Here is a 17,167-nt window from a genome sequence, read left to right as displayed (position 1 = left end):
AGTCGCCGCTGCCGGCTGTTGGAAAGTTAAAAATTCCTTGGGACCCCCCCCGCCCCACGCCAGCAGGTCTTTTCCTGCTCCAGTCCCAGCTCCCGCAGCTGTGGGACAATGCGCCCGGGGAAGCGGGACAGCTGACGCCACATTTTCCATTATTAGCCCCCATCCATCACCGACACCGTAAGGTGCCTACAACAGCACTGGCGCACGCTTCATGGCAGCCGGGCAGGTGGGGAAGGGAGGTTTGGAGGGGGATGAGCTGCCCAAGGTCACGCAGGCTGGCACCACCGACCCCGGGACACAGCCCCGGAGCCCCAGCCATGCCCAGCTCTGCGCCTTGTGCCTGGCCAAGCTCCGGGTGTTGGGACTTCGTTGACCCCCAGCGCCAAAGCCTGCCTGTCTCCTGCTTTGCCCACCTTGCCCAGGCCTGGGCCACGCGGCCGATGCAGGAGCTGAAGCCCCCGGAGGGTCTGCGGGGGGAGCAGAGGGTGGTGGCGAGGGTGTTTTGGGGAGGCAGAGCCGGGTGCCAGGGCAGCGGGGGCCCTGGCAGCAGGGAGCTTGCCCGGAGGCGGAGGGCGAGTGCACCATTCCCAGGCAGCTGCGTGGGAGCGTAACGCAATTACAGCATCTCTCCCTTCCCGCTGCCAGAGCTCCTCTGCTCCCCGGGCCCCCCCCTACTGCTGCCTGCGCTGCCAGGGGCACGGCGTGCCAGCACGGCCCCTCGCAGGGGCTCACCGGCGTGCCCGCTCTGCCCCTGCCCGCTGCTCCGAGCACAAGCAAGCTCGGCAGGCACAGAACTACGGACATACCCGTCCAGTGCGGGATGCAACGGAGCAGGCAGAGGAGGGATGGCAGATCTCCCCGGACCCCTCTGGAGGGGCTTGTGCACAAGCAGCAGCATCCCTACCTGGGCTGAAACCTCTCCTCGAATTTGGGGCCAGATGGGTCTCTTCATCCTTGCCCCCCCTGGAAAGCACAGAGCACAGGGTGACGCTTCCATAGGGCTCGGGGACACACACACCCCCCCGTGTCTCACACGCACTCTCCTGTCTCCAGCCCACGCAACCGGCCAAGAGCTTTACAGGACATCGATTTCCAGAGCCGCTCCCAGGCCGGTAATTAAAACCCAGCCACTCTTCCCTCTCAGGAGCCTCCAGATTTTGCTGTTTGTTTTATGAAAATGATGAGTCAGTTTTTAAACAGCAAAAGCCTGTGTTTATCTGTGTTTTTGTCTCAAAATGAACCAAAAATCTGTTGCCATCGGCTCCTCTTCTCACGCCATATGTTGACTGTGCTACGGCCGCCAGATTCAAAAGGAACCGTTAGCGTCTTGTCTTGGGTGTTTAACGAGGCGCCTTTGGGGGCTTTCGCTCTCCAACCACTCGCAACCTTCAGCGGTTGAAAGGAAGGAAGGAAAAGAATCGCTGCAAAATGATGAATTTGGGCACTATTTAACCTCAGGGTGGTTAAAAAGCAACATTTTCACTGGACAAGTTTGCTTTGAAGTGGGAATTCAGCCACAGAGAAACCCCTGTGTTTTTAGGCCGGTTACAATCTACACGTTATCATTTTGCAAGCTTTCCCTTCTTCCAGGAACTCTTCACCAATCTGAGAGGCTCCAGCACTTTTCTGGGTCGTTTCTCCGACACGAATGATGCCAGTTACCACCGGGCTCATTTCAAGCCTCACTACAGCATTTTTTGGGGAGGTGCTTCTGGCCGGGAGAGCCATGAGACACCACTCAGCCTGTCCGTGCCTGTTTTCCAACCACAAATGGTGCCACTGACACATCCAGACCTCACTTGTGTCTTCGACTGCAAATTGCTGGGAGGGTAAAATGTCCTCTGCCAACGCGAGCCCTCACTGCAGCCCCGTTCCCGCCCCTATCGAGAGGTTATTTCACAGGAAAATGTGAGTCCTCCCTTTCCTAACCATAACCGAGTGACTGCAGAAGAGGTGGAACTTGATCCACATGTGGAAACGAAGCAGGATCCGAGATCCCAGCTCGGCCCTCTCCTGCACCAACCCCTGGACATTCACACCACCCTTTAGGGTGACTTCTTAGGATAAAAGGAACGACCGCAGATGAACGCTGGAGAAACTGAGATCCCATTTCTTGCTACAAAAAGCAACGTGACAAAGCTGCCATTAAACTCTTCCTAACCTACAGCTTCCCGGGCAGGTGGGGAGGGTGAGAAGGGACAACCTGCGCCTAGGTTTCCTCAGGTCCAACAACGAGCCTGAACCCAGGCTGGGGACAATCTCCTGCAGCCCCCGGTGTGAGGAGAGGCCTGCAGTGAGGGCAGGGCTGGGCCTTGTGCTGCCGGCGGCCCACCGGCGGGGAGGGGGCATCCCCACAGCCCCACAGCCTGCCAGTACAGCCCCGGAGCATGGCCCTGACCCATAGCCTAGCCTAGCCTAGCCTAGCCTAGCCCAGCCCAGCCCAGCCCAGCCCAGCCCAGCTCAGCTCAGTCCCAGTGCTACCCAGCGCTGCCCAGTGCTTCCCAGACCCCCCCCACTTCACCCACCACCCATGTGCTGCCCACAGCCTCCTCCACCCCACCGCGCATGCGCCGAGCCCGCCCGGCCCTGCCTGCCGGGGGCTGTACCACCCCGCGGAGAGAGGGGTGGCGAGGAGGGAAAAGTGTCTGTTGCCCCACGTCCCGAGTGGGCCCCGTCGCCCCGTCTCTTCTTCCCACCCGCAGCCCCACCGCGGTCCTTCTCTCGCCGCGCTTCGGGCCGCCTCGCCGCCGCGGGGACGGAGCGGGGCGGGAGCGGGGTGGTACGTGCCGCTCCCCGCGGCGCTGGCTGTGGGCGCGGCCAGGCCCGCCGCCTCTTCCTCTCCGCCCGGCCGCCGCCATGAGGTGAGGGGCAGCGCTCCGCCGCTCCCCCGGGCCTGCCCCGGCAGCGACGGGGAGCGGGGGTGACCGGCGGGGTGGCCTCAATAGCGGGGGCTGCCCGGCCGCGCTGCGGGGGGGGGTCCCGGGTCATGTGAGACGGCTGCGGCCTCCCCAGGCCTCGGGGGAAAATGGCGGTTGGGCCGCGCGCTGGGGAGGGGGCGAAATGGCGGCTGGGGCCCACGCCGAGGGGCCCTCGGGGTGCAGAGGAAGGGAGGGGACCGCTGAGCGGGGCTGGCCTCGCTGCTCTCGGGCCCTGCGGCCCTTGGCTGCTCCCCCTTCCCCGTCGTGCTGTTCCAGCAGCGCGGCCTGCCTCCAGCAGACTCGCTGCGGGCTGGCCCGGGCCTTCAAGCGCTGCGAAAGCACCGTCCGGCCGCGGGAGCGAACGTGGTGGTGAGCCGTGTGCGTGGTTCTCCGCAGTATGCTCCGGCTCCAGAAGAGGCTGGCCTCCAGCGTCCTGCGCTGTGGCAAAAAGAAGGTCTGGTTGGATCCTAACGAAACCAATGAGATCGCCAACGCCAACTCGCGTAAGTAATCATCTCTCATGGCCATGCTATACATCGCTTATGTTGCCCTATGGAAGAGGGATGCGTCAGGGAGAGGCTTTTTGACTAGCTCGGTAGCAGTGAAGTTGGCTTAGGTAAAATTCTGAAGCGTAAAGCAGTTGCTCAAACGTCAAAGTGGAAATGAGCCCATCAGCAGGATTTACAGAGTTCCCCAGTGCACTGCCAAGGACGTGGTGCCCGGTGAGTTCTTGGTAGGGGGTTTAGTACGTGGTGTCCTCTGAGATAACTAGTGAGGGAGAAACAGGAGGGGAAAAGAGCAACTACAGCAGCATGAGGGGGCTCTGGGGGAAGGTCTGGCTTGTCCTGTGGGTTGGATCCTTTTCGTACAAGCCAGATGGGAGTCTGTACTTTCCTAACGTGTCCTCTCGTTGCACATAAGATGTTGAACATGGAGTTTCTTTCTGTAGGTCAGCAGATCAGGAAATTGATTAAGGATGGTCTGATCATCCGCAAACCTGTGACCGTTCACTCTCGTGCCCGATGCAGGAAGAACACCTTGGCCCGCCGGAAGGGCAGGCACATGGGCATCGGTAGGTGCTGGCTCCCCTCCAAGAACTGGATAAATGTCTGGGGTTTTTTCATGGTATGTGGTTCACCTACAAGCTTATATTGAGCAACAATCTCCAAGGGTCTTGTGGCAGGGCCTAAAAATACACAATTTGTATGTCAATAGTTTTCTTCTTGAAGTAATTAGAAGGATTAAACGCTCCAGCGAAAGCATGTTGTTCAACTTGCAGAAATTTGGCCTCGTTCTCATCTTGTTTTCCCTCTCTAGGTAAGAGAAAGGGTACGGCCAATGCTCGTATGCCCGAGAAGGTGACCTGGATGAGGAGAATGCGAATTCTGAGGCGCCTGCTCCGCAGATACAGGGAGTCCAAGAAGATCGACCGCCATATGTAAGCCTGCCATGCCACGCCCAGCTTTGGGTCGTGTGTCCACACGCTTAGGTACCCCTTTCTTGCTGTCTGCAGCTTCCACAGCCAGCTCCTCAGCATGCAGATTGGTGAAAATAAATCCTGTCCAGGAAGGATTTATTTTCCGGAGAAATGGCACTGGAGAGCTGCTCTAGAGTAATCCCAGCAGTTCTCCTGCTTGGAGGAGGGCAGAGCCAGTGCAGCAGCTTCAGAGTGACCCTGCTCCTCGGAGCACGCTTGTGCGCATTGCTCCTGTGTGCCAGGAGGGGTGCAGGATGCCCGGAAGCTGCACAGTGGTTTGATCTCCCGGGCAGCCTCGTTTACGGTCCGTTCCGTTCTGCTCTGTTAGGTATCACAGCCTGTACCTGAAGGTCAAGGGTAACGTGTTCAAGAACAAGCGGATCCTGATGGAGCACATCCACAAGCTCAAGGCAGATAAAGCTCGCAAGAAGCTCTTGGCGTAAGTGCTGCCTCGCTGTTAAGCTTCGGTCTTGCAGGTTGTGGAATCAGTTTTCTGTGCAGGCAGGTAATTCCGGGTGGCTTCTGTTGCTGGTGGCTCTATCTGGAGCCCTGGTGAAGAACCAAACCAAAACTGGGTAGGGGCTGGCTTGAAGCAGAGAAATACGTAATCCCGGCAGAGCTCTGTGCGTTCCGCTGCAGGCGTAGCAGATGTTAGTTGCCCATACAGCTCCAAACTGGTAGATCTACTGATCCAGCCACTTGGATCAGTAAATGATTGCCAAGGGGAGGCGAGGAAGCAATGGATTTCAAAATCCTGCTGTGTACTTGGTAAAAAAAAGCCGGTATCTTCACCTTGGTCTGTAGTGAAGATGTGTGACCCCAGCCAGCCCGAACGGGGCAGTCCCCAGAGCCAGGATCACCACTCCTCCTTGGCCAGAGCTAAGAGCCTGGCAGCGTGGGGCAGGGAGGGCAGCAGAGCCCAGCGTCCTTGCTCGGGGCTGAGCGGGACCAGGTTAGCACCGCTGGGGACTGCGGTTAGAGCTGCGGACGGCACGCGAGCGCTGGAGCAAAGCCTGCTGAGCTGCGCTTGCTTCAGCAGCTGGTTTGGTGGGCCAGGATCCTGTTGGGTGAGAGGAGGCCAGGGCCGGCGGTAACGGCTTTCTTGAGGTGATCTCTGCGTATTCACGAGCTCTCAACTTCTTGCAGTGACCAGGCCGAAGCTCGCAGGTCCAAGACCAAGGAGGCTCGTAAGCGCCGTGAGGAACGCCTGCAAGCTAAGAAGGAGGAGATCATTAAGACCCTCTCCAAGGAGGAGGAGACCAAGAAGTAAACGCTGGCTGGCTTGTGTACATAGTGTTTTCCATCCGCGAGCACTCAATAAAACACCAAATCCAGGACTCCTCCTGCTGAGGCTTGCGCTCTTTCTCCAAGGTTTCTGGAACTGGGAGGGAAGGGCTGGGAAAGAACTGCTGCTCCCCACCTTGCTGCTGGGTCTGCCCCGCTTTTTGGGGCGGCTCCTGGGGTAAGGGAGAGCCATAGCCCACGGGGCTGATGGCAGAGGGAGAACGCGGGTCGGAGTGAGCCAGTCCTGCTGACACCAGCCCTCGTCCCGGGCCCGGCAGCCGCAGGGCTCGCTGCGCAGGGCAGTGCTGCAGGCAGAGCCCAATTCCTGCGCCAGCAGCTCCTCTGCGCGCAGCCGCAGCCTTCTTCCCCCTCCCGACCGGGGCTGTGACACCTCTGCCTGCACGCATAGCGCTGCTGAGCTCTGGTGGGAGAAAAGGGGTTTGGGGGCCACCCCTGCCACCCACCGCACCCCGGAGCCCTTCCCCGTGGCTCCCTGGCCCAGGCAGGGACAGGCAGCAGCTCCAGGATCTTCAGCTGGATCCTCCGCTGGAGGGGCAGGTCCTGGTGCAGGAGGGCTCGGGGACCGGCAAATTCCTTGGGCCCACCCTAAACCCCCAGGAAAGGGCCAGGCTGGGCCCCAAACACCCCAACAAGTCACCACACCCCGACGGGAGGTGGCCGATGGCAGAGCCGGGCTAGACACGGGCACAGAGCCCTCAGCCTCCCTTTAACGGCCAAAACCCACCGCCTGCTCCCAGCCAGCTCCGGGGGTGACCCGATGCAATTCAAGCAGGGAAGGAGGCAACTGCGGTGGCCTTGGGGGGTGGCAGAGCAGCGGAAGGCACCGATGTGTCCCTGATGCCCACCAAGAAAATGGTGCCAAGATGCCCAGGGTGGGGGCACAGCCCCAGGAGGGGCTTCCAACTGCGTGTGCCAGAGCCAGCACCCTCCGGAGCAGGCCCCCAGGGGGCTGGGGACCACCGAGCAGGGGGACACACTGCAGCCCCCACACCCCTGGGCTCAGGACAGGGCTGAGTGGCAGGGGAAGCTTTTGGGGGGCTCTGCTCCCACAGCTACCCCCCCCATCAGCCCCTCAGGCAGCCCCTGCAGCTCAGCACCAAGCAGGGCAAGACTGGCAGAGGCAAAGGACGCAGAGGGCTGGGATGAGAAGGGGCAGGGGTCTGCACACCCCCAGACACTAGTGCAAGGTAGCTGGGGCCAGAGCTCACACTGGGGAACCCCCCCAGACCCAGATCCAGCCCCTCCAGACACCCCACACTCCCCCCAGGACACCCCACACGCACCCAAGTGGCTCCTTACCAAACCCACGCCTGCGGGTGCTGCCATCCCCGTGCTGGGGACTGCCCATGCTGCGGGGACAGACAGGGACAGCCCCCCCAGGGGACAGCACACCATCCCTGGGGCCAGCCGGGGCTTTATAAGCTGGAGGGGAGGTGTCCCCCCCACCCACAGGAAACACAGCTGAGACCCTCCCACCTCCTCACACAGGTGATGGGACCACCTGGGCACAGGACTGGAGGGACCGGTTGTTTCCGATGCTCAGCCATGCCCCGTGCCATGCCCACGCACCATGTCCCCACGTGTCACTCCCCACTCTGTGCCAGGACACCCCAACGAGCCCCTGGCACCCGCTCTGTCCGCGGCCCTGCTGCCGGCTCCACCGACGGTGACTCACCGCGGCCCGGCACAGCGTGACTCATGCAGCCAAAAAAGAGCCCCAGTGCCCATGGCGGGTGGCACATGGTACCCCACAGGGATGGCACCAAGACAAGGGGACCCTGCCAGTGCGTGGAGGGGGGGGATCATCCACACCCCCTCTGCCCGGACACGCGGCAGCACCGAAGCTCCTCCGGCCGGCGCAGAAAAATGACCTGGTGGCACCAACACCGCGGCAGCAGCAGCATTTAATTCAGGATTTTGGGCTGGAGCATCCCAGGAGCGGGGCCGGGCGCTGCCCGGGCACAGGGGGTTATTGCTTGGGCGAGCCGAGTGTGCGGCAGCCGGGCAGGGCACACGCGTGTGGGGGCTGCACACGCGTGTGTTAGTGCACACACAGATACAGGCGTGTGTGGCTCTGGAGCGTGCGGGTGGAGCTGCACCCGCGCGTGCACGGGCAGAGGCGTGTGCCCTGGTGTACGCACAGGGATTTGCACACCTGCGCTGCCGTGCACACACGCCCCGGCTGCGCACCCCGTGTCTGCACACGCTGCCTGGCACATGTGGGGGTTTAGGAGCAGCCGTGTGGGTGTCCCGTCTGTGGGCAGTGTCACCCTGGGGGCCACCCCTGTGTCCCCTGCCCCCTGCCAGCCGAGCACACGCCTCGGGCCAGACCCCAAGGGATGGGGACGCTGGGGACAGGCCTCCGGGCATGGCTGGGGGGTCAAGTACCGCCCGGACGGGGCTTCCTGAGGTGCGGTGATCCAGGGAAGGTGGAGACGCCGGGATGGGGATGGGGACACTCGGGGGGGGGACACACACCGGATGCTGCCCCTCAGATCTCAGTCAGCGCCTCGGCGGGGACCAGCCCCCGCTTCCTCCCGCTGGTCACCCGGACAAGGCCCTGGGTCCTGCCCACGCCGACGCAGATCTGGGATGGGCAGACAGACAGACAGATGGATGAGCAGTGGGGCACAGCCCTGGCGTCGCCCCGCTGACGACGCACCCAACTCGGTGCGCCCCAGGGCAGCAAGGTGCTGGCACCGGTGGGGTCCCCCCTACCTGGTTCTCCCTGAGGCTCATGCGCCCTTGCTCCTTGTCACCCTGCACGGCCCGGCAGCTCCTCCAGACGCTCTCGCCGGGACGGACGCGCTGCACGAAGTTGGCCGGGAAGAAGCCCAGCCGGTTGCCCACCTTCCCCTGCGGCGCGGCCGAGCGGCGGCTGAGACCCCCCACGCTCGCTGCACCAGTGGCCACCCCGGCATGCGGCAGGGCTGTGGACAGGCACCGGCCCCCGGGCTCGTGGCCGCCCCGGCGTGTTCCCCCCCAAGACCTCCCCTGCCCCACGGGCCCCCCTGACCTTCCACCAGTCCTCGTTGGAGTCGTCCACCAGCGTGACCCTGTCCCCGGGCCTAGGGGGAGGGAGGCGTGGGGCAGCATGGGGATGTCCCCCCCCTCCGCTGCCCCCCGGGGGTCCGCCCCCCCCGCCCCGCCGACCCCTCCCCACTCACTGCAGTGCCAGGTCCTGGTGCTCTTGGGGCACGAACTTGTAGAGAGCCACGTAGGAGAACATGGGTGCCCCGTCCCGCCACGCCGGCCGCCGGGCAGCCTGCGGACACAGACAGCCCTGCCCCACGGCCCCACGGCCCCCGGCCCTGCCCCACGGCCCCCAGCCCAGACCCACGGCCCCCAGCCCCAGCCCCCCACGCCCCTGCCCCACAGCCCACTTCCAACACCCCATCCCTTGTGCCCCGCAGCCCCGTCCCGATGCCCACAGCCCCATCCCACTGCCCCATCCCCGTCCTGCCCCCCCCCAGACCCCCACCTGCTGCCTGGGGCTCTTGTCCTCCACGCCATCCCTCTCTGCTGGGGCAATAGCTGCCGGGACAGACGGACGAGGGGACAAAGTCAGCCCTGACCGCCCCCCGTCAGGCCCCCACCCTGGCCCCCACCCCAATGCCACCCCCTTACTGCTGCCGGGGGTCCCCACGCTGCTCGGGGCGTCCCCGCTCTCCTCCGTGGCTGCCGCCTTCTCACCCTAGAGCACAGGGAGGGCTCAGGGGGTCCCCCACCCCCACAGTGCACCCCACCCCTCCCCAGTTCTGGGGGGTACCTGGATGCCGGGGGACAGCTCCGTGGGGCCGGCACCGTGTGCCAGGGAGGTGCCGAACCGCAGCGCCTCGTACACGGGGTCCACCCTCACGCTGGGGTCTGCGGGGGGAGGTATGGGGGGTGTCAGGGCTCCCCCAGTCCAGCCTGCACCCCGGGGAGAGGGTGCACCCCATGCCGGGCGCAGGCTGGCTCCACGGTGCAGCCGGGGCTGGGGGGGCCTCACCTGGGGGGGGCGAGCCCTGCACGGAGCCCCCCTGCTCTGGCAGCAGCAGGGGCGAGCTGAAATTGCGGCGGAAAGAGGCGGCCTGGGGGAAAAACCAGGGGGGCTGGGGAAAAGGGGCACCCAGCACCCCCGGGCAGAGGTGGGGTGCTGGGGGGGTGCTGGGACTGAGTGTGGCCCTGGGGCCGGGGAGCCCCCTGTGCACGGGGGGGTGTGGGTGTGTGTGGGTGTGTGTGTGTGTGCTTGCACACGCACCGACATCTCCGTGCCCACCCGTGCCCGTGGGCACGCATCCTGGTGCACACGCGTGTGCGCAGCCATGCACCCCGGTGCCTGCAGCCCCCTGGGGACAGGGCTGGGGGGGGTCGGGAGTGGGGGGGCTGGCAGGGGCTGTGTGTCCCCCTCCCCGCAGCACGTACCGTCTTGCCGGGGCACTGCTGGTGCGAGATCCCCTCGGAGCACCAGAGGTGCACGCCGGCCTTGCACGCCTTGCACCGCAGGCCCTGCCGCGAGTTGCCTGCAGGCAGCGAGGGGGGGTCACGGCCAGGGGCAGGGGCTGCCCCCCCCATCGTACACACACACGCCCCCACCCCCCCCGGCACCCACCTGCGATGAGCTGCCGGCACAGCTCGCAGGGGCAATGCTTCTTGAAGACGTACTGCTGGAAGCCGTGGGTCCGCGGGGGGGACGGGGGGGTCCCCGGGCCCTGCACCCCCCCGCCCGGCCGCGGGAAGAGGCTTTCCACGCTCTTGCTCCGCAGCAGCGTCCGGAGGGACAGCGACCGCTTCAGCCGCTGCATCTGCCGGAGGGAGCCCCCCAGGGGTGGCAGGGACCCCCCCCAGGGGTGGCGATGACTTCGGAAGGGGACGGGGGGACCCCTCAAAGGGTGGCAGGGACCTCTCCCCCCTAGCCCCCAGGGATGGCCGGGACCCCGGGAGGGGCCCCCCCGCTGCCGCCCGCGCTGCACCAGCCCAGCCCGGCCGGGGATCCGGGTCAGCGGGGCCGGGGGTGGGGGGGTGGGGGCAGCTCCGGGGCTGAACCCCCCCAGCGACACCCCAAAGCGGCTGAAAGCGGTCGGGACAGGGTGCACGCTCCCCCGCCGGTGCACAGTCCCCCTCCCCATGCACAGACCCCCCCGTTGCACACTCACCCCCGGTGCACACTGACACCCCCGGTGCACCCCCGGCCCTACCTTGCTGCCGTGCCCGGCCCCGGGGCCGGCGGGGGCGGCTCGGGGGCCCGCCGGTTCGCTCTCCCCGGGCGGCTCCGTCATGCGCCTGCCACGCCCCCGCCCCCCGCTGTCGCGACAGCGCCGCGACCCGGTCGCGACAGCGCCACGCTCAAGCTGCCGCCGGCCCCTCCCCGCCGGGAGGATGGAGAGATATGCTAATCCTTGGCTGCCCATTGGCTGCCGGCTCCCGTAGGGCGGGGCTTGCCCCCCCATCATCAGGAGTCCCATCCGGGGGGGTACACTGGGGGGACCCCCCCATGGACAGCCCCGGGGGGACAGCACCCAGGGACCCCCCATTGACACTTGGGGGGCCGCACCCAGGGATCCACCCATTGACAGCCCGGGGGGGGCAGCACCCAGGGACCCCCCATTGCCACCTGGGGGGAGCACCCAGGGACCCCCCCCCCCGATATCCCAGGGGAGGGTCTGCGCTCATGCCCCCCCTTGCCCCCTGGGGGGGGCAGCACCCACAGACACCCCGTTTGCATCCTGGGGGGGACGCACGGCCCCCCTTTGACACTCCATTCACCCCCGACACCCAAGGGGAGGGGGGCAGCACCCATATCCCCCCCCTTAACACCCCACACCCCTCCATTGACACCCGGGGGGGGTCAGTGCCCCACACGAGCAGACCCCCTTTTTCTCCCCAAATGAGCCAAATCTGGGCGAAATTAGCGGAATTCAAATGCAGCGGGGGCCGCGCGGGCTGGCGCAGGGCGGCCTTGGCTTCTCGCCCCGGCCAGGGTGGGCTGGGATGGCTGGCGGGGGCAAGGGAAGGGGGGCGATGTCCTTGGCGGGGCTGGGCCAAGGGGACAGGGCATGGCTGGAGGGGGACGCGCGGGGTGCTCCAGCTGGAGCCCCCGGGAACAGCCCCGCGCGTCCCCCCATACCCCCCACTTTGCCTTGACAACAAACACAGGGCGGGGGCCCCCCGCCCCGCTATTTCCTGTCAACTCCCTCCCCAAACTGGACCCAACTGGGCCAACCCCGCTCTCCCCCCTCCCTGCGCCTCTAAAAGTGGGGGACCAGCCTGTCCCTCCCTGCTGTCACCCTGGGCGTGTGTCCCCGCCCCCCCGCGGACACCCCCCGTGCTCTTCTGGCACGGTCAACCCGGCCACTACTGGTCCAGTCCGGGGAGATGCACCCCACCTCCGGCCCGGGGCTGCTCAGGTACCTCCCCCCCCGTCCTAAAGCATCCCTTGCTTTGGGGGAAACTGAGGCACGGCTGAGTGCCCCCCTGGGGGGGTGTTTCTCGCAGGGACCCCCCCGTGCTGCCCCACCTGAAGCAGGAGGAACCCAACGGCGGCTCCACCCCGCAGCCCCCTGCCCGGCTCTCCAGTGCGCGCTCTGCGCCCCCGCTTCTCCCGCCGGCCGGCACCGCGAGGAGACCCTCAGGTACCTCCGGTGGGGTGAGCTGGGGGGGCTGGGGGCACCCCGGGGCTGGGACCCCCCTCCGGGGGCTCAGCACCCACTTTTGCCCCCCCCCCGGGCAGTCGTACGAGGTCCGCACGATGGGGACCCCCGGGGGGAGGCGGGCGGGGAGGGGCGGAGGGTGCTCAGGGTGAGACGGTGGCAGGGACCCCCCAAAAACCGGGGGTGAAGCCTCGGGGCAAAGCCTGGGGCAAAGCTGTGGGGCAAAGCTCTGACCTGGAGTCCCAGCCCAGCCCCAGTTCAGCCCCGGTCCAGCCCCAGTTCAGCCCTGGTCCGGCCCCAGCTCAGCCCCAGTTCAGCCCTGGTCCAGCCCCAGCTCAGCCCCAGTTGGGCTCTGGTCCAGGTCCAGCTCCAGCTCAGTCCCAGTTCATCCCCAGTTCAGCCCCGATCCAGCCCCAGCTCAGCCCCAGCTCAGCCCCAGTTGGGCTCTGGTCCAGCTCCAGCTCAGCCCCAGTTCAGCCCTTATCCAGCTCCAGCTCAGTCCCAGTTCAGCCCCGGTCCAGCCCCAGTTCAGCCCCGATCCAGCCCCGGTCCAGCCCCAGCTCAGCCCCAGCTCAGCCCCGATCCAGCCCCAGCTCAGCCCCAGTTCAGCCCCAGTTCAGCTCTGGTCCAGCTCCAGCTCAGCCCCAGTTCAGCCCCCGTCCAGCCCCAGTTCAGCCCCAGCTCAGCCCCAGTTCAGCCCTTATCCAGCCCCAGCTCAGCCCCAGCCCAGCCCCGGTCCAGCCCCGGTCCAGCCCCAGCTCAGACCCAGCTCAGCCCCAGTTGGGCTCTGGTCCAGCTCCAGCTCAGCCCCAGTTCAGCCCTGGTCCAGCTCCAGCTCAGTCCCAGTTCAGCCCCAGTTCAGCCCCCCTCCAGCCCCCCTTGGGCTCTGGTCCAGCTCCAGCTCAGCCCCAGCTCAGCCCCAGCCCAGCCCCAGTTGGGCTCTGGTCCAGCTCCAGCTCAGCCCCAGCTCAGCCCCAGCCCAGCCCCAGTTCAGCCCCGGTCCAGCCCCAGCTCAGCCCCAGTTGGGCTCTGGTCCAGCTCCAGCTCAGCCCCAGTTCAGCCCCGGTCCAGCCCCAGTTCAGCCCCAGCTCAGCCCCAGTTCAGCCCCAGTTCAGCCCTTATCCAGCCCCAGCTCAGCCCCAGCCCAGCCCCGGTCCAGCCCCGGTCCAGCCCCAGTTCAGCCCCAGCTCAGCCCCAGTTCAGCCCTTATCCAGCCCCAGCCCAGCCCCGGTCCAGCCCCGGTCCAGCCCCAGCTCAGCCCCCGCCCAGCCCGGCAGGCGCTGGGCCCCTGCGCATCCCCCTGCAGACGCAGCGGTGGCTGCACCAGCGCCGCTTCTCCGCCTGCGCCCGCGTCTTCGCCACCTTCGCGGGTGAGGCCGCGGGCAGCTCGGGGCCGGGGGGGGCAGAGCCAGCCCCCGCGGCCGTGCCCCCCCCAGCCCCCCGTCCGCAGGCGCCGGCCCTGCTGGAGCTCTCCCGCGGGGACCTGATCCGGACCCGCGGGGCCCCCGATGGCAGCCGCCTCCGCAAGGCGCTGCCGGGCAGGGGGGGCTCGGGCATCCCGCGGGGCGCCGAGGGCCCCCCCCCCTTTCCAGGGAGCCCCGGGAGCCTCCGCGGTGCCGGCAGGGCCCGCCCGGAGCCCGCGCCCCCCGCCAGCCCCCTCTCTGCCTCCGCAGGTGCCCCCGTCCCCGGCTGGCCCTCTGCGTGTCGCGGGAGCCCACCGGGGGGGCCGAGGGCGCGGAGGGTGGGTGCTCGGGCCCGGGGGGCGGCGTGGGGCGGCGTGGGGATGGAGGGCGCGCGCTCCCCGCCCCCTCCCCGCCCTCGGCCCGGCCCCGGGGCCCGACCGGGGGGGCCGCCTGGAGGAGCTGGCGGCGGCCGAGCTGGCCGGGGAGCTGGCCGAGCTGCTGGGGCTGCCCGCGGGCCGGGGCTGTCCCCGGCGGGGACCCTCCGGCAGCCGCATGCTCGCCAGCGACGTGGTAAGGACCGGGGGGGGCACCCGGGCCGGGCCGGATCCCGCAGCCGTCCCGGGGCCCCCAGCCTGCGCCCGGCGAGGCTCAGCCCCCGTGGGTGCCCCTCGCTGCGCCGGGATGGGGGTCTGGGCTCCGGGGCGGGACGCCCCCGCCCCGCCCGCCCGGCCCGGCCCGGCCCGGCCCCCCCCGCCGCGCCCCGCAGACGGTCGGGAACCTCCCGGCCGAGCCGAGCTTCGTGGCGGCCGTCGGCAGAGGTAGCGCGGTGGCCGCGGGCAGGCAGAGGCGGGCAGGGCGCGGTGGCCCCGGCCGAGCCGCGTCTCTGGGCAGCGCGGGGCCCGGAGGGCTTCCGCCTGGAGCGGCGCGGGGGCCCGGCCCTGGAGCGCATCGCCCCGGGAAGGGAGCCCTCCCGCCGGTGCCGGAGCGAGCCGTGCGGGGCCGGAGAGACGAGCCCGCCGCCGGCCCCGAGAGCCCGTCCTGCGGGCGCGGTTCGCCCTCCCTCCGTCCCGTCCCGGCCGGGCCGAGCCCTCGGGCAGAGGGGCGAGGGGAAGGGGCCCGGCCCGGCTCCCCGCCCTCCCCTCCTCCCCGCAGCCGCCGCCTCGCCCTCGCCCCGGCCCTGCTTGGCACGAAGGGACGCAGCGAGCCGGCCCCGAGCGCGGCCTCGTCCCTGCGGCGCCCGCCGGGGTGCGGGCGAGGGGGCCCGGGGGCCCGGGGGCCCTGGGCCGGGCGCGGGGCCGGCCCCTCCTCCCCGGGGAGCCCCGGCGGCTGCGGGGCCGGCGCGGAGGAAGCCCGGGCGGAGCGGGTCCTGTCCCAGCCCGCCGGGGCCCGGGGCAGCCCCCGCTGGCCGGACCCGGCCGAGCCCCGCTTCTGCGGTTTGGCTCGGGGAAGGGGTCGTCTTTAGCGCCGAGTCCTTCCCCCGCGCTCCGGCCGCTGCTGGCACGGAGGGCAGAGCCGGGGGCGGCCTTCGGGAGGAAACGAGCGGCGGGGCAAAGGCCGGGCTGGGGAGAAGCAGGGCGGCAGCGGGGGGCCCCAGGGAGGAAGGACGGGGCCCGAGAGGAGCCGCGGGACGCGGGCAAGAGGCAGGGAGGGCAGCGGGGCCACGCAGCTGGGCCCCCCCCAGCCGGGGCCGAGACCTGTGGGGGCCGGCACAGAGAGAGGGGCCGGCAGCGAGCACGGGGGCGGAGACAGCCGCGGGCCCGTGGAGCCGCTGGTGGGTGCGGGGGGGAGAAGGAAACACCCACGGCCCTCCCCAAAACACTCACTGCCGGGGGAGCCCCTCCCCAGCCGTCCCCAGGGAGATCACGGCCAGCGTGGCACACAGACAAGGGACACCGGGGCTACATATATAGATATATATATGTATTTACTTTTCGTTAATGGCATCATTATATCCACGCAGTGGCAAGGAAAGCACAGATTACCATATCATTAAAATAGTATTGCACAGCTCTCTCTGACATACATAAAATCAAGGGAGCGTATGACAAGGTTCCAGCTCGTGTGTCCAGCACATCAGACTGAACAGACATCGTGAGCCCACCCCAGTTTAAAAATGCCTTAAAAATACGGCGGAGGCCGGCCCTGCCCCCCAGCACGGGGGCCCGCGGCCACGGCAGCCCCCACGGCAGCCCCCACGGCAGCCCCCGGGGCCTGCGCTGGCTGGGCCGAGCAGCGAGATGCGAAAGGAGCTGGCGGACGAGAACAGCGAAGGCTCGGGCTTTGCATAGAGGAGGGGGAATAATCCCGTTTCAGCAGACGCCGAGAGAAGAGCCAGGGCCCCTGGCCAGCGGGGAGAACCGAGGTGAGCTCAGAGGCACCTTTGGGGTGGAGGAAGCCCTGCGGCTGCAGCGTGAAGAGCCCCGGGGAAGGCCGGGTGCTGGGGGTGCGGGATGGCCGGCGGAGGGTGGCACTTCCACGGCCCCCCCGGCAGCCTGCGTGCCCTCCCCGGGCAGGGCAGGGGCTGGTGCAGCCCGAGCGGCCCCGTGGTGGCCCTGGCTGGCGAGAGCAGGGGAAGTATTTCCTCGTCTCTTCAAGAACCTCCAAACCTGCACGCAAGGGGAACCGGGCAGCCGGTAAGCACCAGCTGCGGCACGGAGAGCACGTACCGCCGGCTGCGGCAAGGGCAGCGAAGCTCGGCTCTGCCGAGCCGCCCGTCTCCCCGCCACGGCCAGAGCCACAGGGCAGTGCCAGGGGACCGGGGACCAGACCAGGGGTCACCGGTGATGGGATCCTGCGCCGAGACGTCCCTTCTGTACGGGAGCCCCGGTGACAGCCGCCACCAGGGCTGCCGAGCGCTGGGCCAGGCACCCCAGGAAGGGGGTGCCAGCCCAGGGGGGAGCGAGGGGCCAGGAAGGCAGGGTCCGGGCTGCCCCAGCACGGGCTGAGGCTCTGAATGAAAGAGGAAAGGGGCTTCTCCCCCACACACCTTTTTTTTGGCCCCATGCAACTCCCCAAGCTGCAGCACAGGGACCTCGGCACCCGGGAGCGGAGCTGGGTGCCTCTGCCAGGCCTCAGCACAGAGAGAGAACAGAAGCAAAGCAAAGCAGAAAAAACCACCCCAAAACAACGCCCCCAACCACGCAATCCTTCATCAGAACAGGACAAGATGTTTTAAACCTCTTTAAGCCTCTTTTTCGGGGCACACCCCCACCACGGGACACTGTAGCAAAGAACCTTGTCATACTGATCTCCCCCCCCCCAACCCAAAAATCATGACACCATGGGCCAGCCATGAACAACACACTGAATAAAATAAAATAAAAAAGAAATTGTGATGATGTTTAGAAAATAGGAATTTAGTTAAAGTTTTTTGTTTTAAATAACCATTGTGGCAGCACGTTACACTTGCCACATCCTCATGGGGAACGGTCA

General features: G+C 67.4%; 2 protein-coding genes across 6 annotated transcripts; one reads left to right on the top strand and one right to left on the bottom strand.

Annotated features, from left to right (window-relative positions):
• The first annotated feature begins 2,688 nt into the window (after positions 1 to 2,688).
• Positions 2,689 to 5,732, top strand: RPL19 (ribosomal protein L19). Its single transcript, XM_072886098.1, has 6 exons — positions 2,689 to 2,861; positions 3,315 to 3,421; positions 3,868 to 3,990; positions 4,236 to 4,356; positions 4,724 to 4,834; positions 5,542 to 5,732. Exons 1-6 carry the CDS (start codon positions 2,857 to 2,859, stop codon positions 5,663 to 5,665), a joined length of 591 nt encoding a protein of 196 aa, XP_072742199.1. The 5' UTR covers positions 2,689 to 2,856; the 3' UTR covers positions 5,666 to 5,732.
• Positions 5,733 to 7,591: 1,859 nt separating this feature from the next.
• STAC2 (SH3 and cysteine rich domain 2) lies at positions 7,592 to 10,972 on the bottom strand. 5 transcript variants are annotated; one of them, XM_072885732.1, is made up of 11 exons: positions 10,881 to 10,972; positions 10,295 to 10,487; positions 10,108 to 10,205; positions 9,692 to 9,773; positions 9,470 to 9,567; positions 9,328 to 9,394; positions 9,182 to 9,234; positions 8,868 to 8,965; positions 8,717 to 8,768; positions 8,419 to 8,556; positions 7,592 to 8,287 (listed from the first exon to the last, which is right to left on the bottom strand). In XM_072885732.1, the coding sequence occupies exons 1-11, from the start codon at positions 10,959 to 10,961 to the stop codon at positions 8,192 to 8,194; spliced, it is 1,056 nt and encodes a 351-aa protein (XP_072741833.1). In that variant the 5' UTR covers positions 10,962 to 10,972; the 3' UTR covers positions 7,592 to 8,191. The 5 variants fall into 5 exon arrangements, with proteins under 5 accessions (XP_072741833.1, XP_072741834.1, XP_072741838.1 ...); XM_072885733.1 differs by having other exon boundaries at positions 8,419 to 8,508; XM_072885737.1 differs by lacking the exon at positions 9,182 to 9,234.
• Positions 10,973 to 17,167: the final 6,195 nt, after the last annotated feature.

Source organism: Ciconia boyciana, chromosome 22, assembly GCF_034638445.1.
Source record: "Ciconia boyciana chromosome 22, ASM3463844v1, whole genome shotgun sequence".
Taxonomy (NCBI): Eukaryota; Metazoa; Chordata; class Aves; order Ciconiiformes; family Ciconiidae; genus Ciconia; species Ciconia boyciana.
The sequence above is the reverse complement of the archived record's forward strand: the minus strand, read 5'-3'. Positions and strand labels throughout refer to the sequence as shown.

Bases quoted from the DNA above. Each gene is read 5' to 3' on its own strand.
- RPL19 (XM_072886098.1), top strand. The intron at 3,422-3,867 runs GTAAGTAATCAT...TTCTTTCTGTAG, and splicing joins GATCGCCAACGCCAACTCGC to GTCAGCAGATCAGGAAATTG. The intron at 4,357-4,723 runs GTAAGCCTGCCA...CTGCTCTGTTAG, and splicing joins AAGAAGATCGACCGCCATAT to GTATCACAGCCTGTACCTGA.
- STAC2 (XM_072885732.1), bottom strand. From the start codon at position 10,961: ATGACGGAGCCGCCCGGGGAGAGCGAACCGGCGGGCCCCCGAGCCGCC. The intron at 9,774-10,107 runs GTACGTGCTGCG...TTTTTCCCCCAG, and splicing joins AGCAGTGCCCCGGCAAGACG to GCCGCCTCTTTCCGCCGCAA. The intron at 8,557-8,716 runs GTCAGGGGGGCC...GCCGCGCCGCAG, and splicing joins CCAACGAGGACTGGTGGAAG to GGGAAGGTGGGCAACCGGCT.